A 2944-nucleotide genomic window follows, 5' to 3' on the forward strand; every position below is an offset into this window, starting at 1 on the left:
GAGCTCGGAAAGAAGAAACAAGCTCACACACACGGGCAGTGTTTTAAATGCTCTCTGGTTGTTAGAAGAATGAGACGGCAGAATGTAAATGAGCCTCGTTTAAAAAGATTTTCATTCACCGACTTCAGCGCTAAAGAATTTCTCACATTTTATTCCCATCCAGGTTTGTTTTCAGAATAAAAGTCTGCAGTGATTCTTTTATTAGTCCTCGGATCCAGAGTAAATCTGGTCAAATGTTACTCTCCAAACAAATCTCTATTTAATGGCTGAGACTGAGCTCACTGCCTGGCGAAAACATTTTAGTGCAATTAAAAAAAGGCAGGAAATGAACATTTTTGTTGCTGCAAACAGCTAAAAAAAAAAAAAAAAACTTGCTTCTCACATCAAATCTTTCAAGTGTTTACATTTTACATGAGCACCAAATTTCTGCCAAAGCGGACACAAAATAAACGGTTATTGACTATGAAAGGCAAGCGATCGTGTAATTTCTACGCTTGTCCGTCTGTTGGCAAAATATCTCACAAACCACTAAATGGATTTTAATGAAACACTCAAAAAAAGATCACTAAACACACATCTACAAAATGATTAACTTTGGAGTCAAATCGATTCAAGATGGCTGCCACAGCCAACAGAACTTAGATAACAAATGGCTGTTACGTGGCCAATTTTACAGATATCGAGTTGAAATTTTTGCAGTACTAGCTAAGACTGGTCCCAGTCACATAAATCAAGTTGAGATCTTTATTTAAAACTTGGGCATGCAAGGCGGGCGATGCCTTCCTTTAAGAAATGATAGTTCCATTAACCGTGTATTGAAAGTGTCTTTTGAAGACAAACGCAACCTAAAGGTTACGGCCTTTTTTTGCAGCGTCAACTTAAATTTTTGAGATCTTTATTGAGATTTATGTAAAAGAGAAACTAAAAATTCTAAGGGATCATTTTTTATCTCCCTCGTTTGGACTTGAATGCGAGCAGCTGCTGCGTGCGGCTTCACCTTCACTGACAGCCGTCCAGCAAAGCAAACACAGTGTGCAAACAACACACACACACACACATGTAAATGGCAGTTCCACTTAATAAACACACACAAAGCTCATCTGGAGCAGAAATCATCTTTGCACTAAACAGAACGTCACAATCCAGATTCTTGATGCATGCAGTGTCCCGTTTACTCTGATTTTAAGATTTTAATCCGTCCGTATAAATATTGGGCTACATGTAGCCTTTTAGCCTGACGGGTTCAAATCATTGCACAAGAGAAACATTCAGGCTCAGTCTGTGTCTACTTCACTCTATAGCTGACATCATTTAGGAGTGAAATCATTTGATTTCATCTGCTCCTGCAGATAAATCCTTTGTAAATCAGTGCGGTTATTGTTAGCAAGTGGTGTGAAGTTTAGTGTAAATGAATATTTACAGAAGAAAAAGAGGGCTTGGCACTGATTTGGTTTCATCACATCGACACACACAGTCTGTACAACCGTGCGTAAATGAAAGCATGGAGGACCGCCTCTGCGCGATCTTTATTCCTATTTCTGTGCACTCCTGTTTGTCTTCACGATCCTCCTCCTCGCTCTCACTGTGTGGGGGAGCAGTCGTCCAGATCCAGCAGCTCCCTGACCAGTCTCTCTCCGAACTGCGCTCGGCTGTAGCGCTTCACCGTGTAGGCGTCGGACATCTTGTAGAGGATGTACGCGTTGTTGATGGCGATGCTGATGCTCAGCCAGAACACCTGCTGCCAGGTCTTGTTGGGCTTATGGAAGATAAAATACCTGGGAGATAAAAAAAAAATAAAAAAAAATAGAAGCAGCTGCTTACTGCATGGTTTCTATTTGAAGATTTAAAAAAAAGTGTTTTTTGATGCGGCACATACTTGCTGTACTTGTCGTCGTATTTGCAGATGTAGCTGAGGTGTGCGGCAAACGCCTCAACGGCCAAGGGACATGGAATTTCTCCACTTTTCCTCTTAATGATTATACCTGTCACAAACACACATTCGTTCAATCAACTTTATTTACACAGATAAGAGCCTCCAAGACTCATTTACAAGGGAGATCTTTTCAGACTATATGTGTCAAAGTCAAGGCCCGGGGGCCAAATGTGGCCCTCGTTGACATCTTATCTGGCCCCCAAGATGTTATTTTAAATGTAAAATACTTTCATCACTTCAGTTTTTTCAGTAATCTTTGATTATGATGTCAAAAGTACAACGGAGAATGTCGAATGAGACCAATCAAACTCTTGTTGAGGAACCTGTGACCAAGCAAAGATGGTGGGTATCTAACTTGAGTTAATGTAGATTCTGAAACCGGCCCTTAGTTTGAAAAAGGTTTTAATTGTGGCCCCCCTTTTGTAAATGAGTTCGACACCTCTGGTTTAGACAAACGAAAAGTCATGAAAGTGACACTTGCATAGGATTTGGAGGCCCCAAAAAAATCCTATCAAACTCTCACTCCTTGGCCGAAGAGAGAGAGCCTGATATTAAAAAAACACCCCGCACATAGGCACATAGTGACGCAGACATTCTGCAGGGGAGGGGAGACGACCAGAGCGGTGAGCGTGTCCAAGGACACTCCAGAGGCACTTTAGGAGTTCTGATAAGAATGGTGTAATCAGTCAGTTCCCTCTGGGTGAGATCCGTAAACACAGAATGGGATAAAAGATTCATTTAGTTTCACTTTCAGGTTAACAGACTGAAACGTATAGAAAAGCATGAGCAAACCTGCCCAGGTCTCATTAAGCATGTTTGTAGTTTTCTGACACCCGGATCGCTGCTGTACTACAGCTACAAGTGATTTAATCAAATGTTTATATATAAAAAAAATAATTAGTTACAAGCTTTAAAGATAACCCGCTGTTGAACGACAAAGGCTGATTTGTGTTGTCCGTCTGTTAGCAAAATATCTCATAAACCACTGAACAGATTTTAATGACTCTTGCA

General features: G+C 40.7%; 1 protein-coding gene across 1 annotated transcript in view; it reads right to left on the minus strand.

Annotated features, from left to right (window-relative positions):
• Window positions 1-1301: 1301 nt before the first annotated feature.
• The window catches only part of pgbd5 (piggyBac transposable element derived 5), a 24421-nt gene continuing 22778 nt past the window's right edge, over window positions 1302-2944 (minus strand). Inside the window, exons 6-7 of the mRNA XM_037686218.1 lie at window positions 1877-1982; window positions 1302-1775 (exon numbers count right to left, since the gene is read on the minus strand). Of these exons, the coding sequence (XP_037542146.1) occupies window positions 1580-1775; window positions 1877-1982 (302 nt within the window). The 3' untranslated portion in view covers window positions 1302-1579. The remainder of the gene's footprint in view (window positions 1776-1876; window positions 1983-2944) is intronic.

This window comes from Nematolebias whitei, chromosome 1 (genome assembly GCF_014905685.2).
Source record: "Nematolebias whitei isolate Nwh7 chromosome 1, NemWhi1, whole genome shotgun sequence".
In the NCBI taxonomy this organism is placed as follows: domain Eukaryota; kingdom Metazoa; phylum Chordata; class Actinopteri; order Cyprinodontiformes; family Rivulidae; genus Nematolebias; species Nematolebias whitei.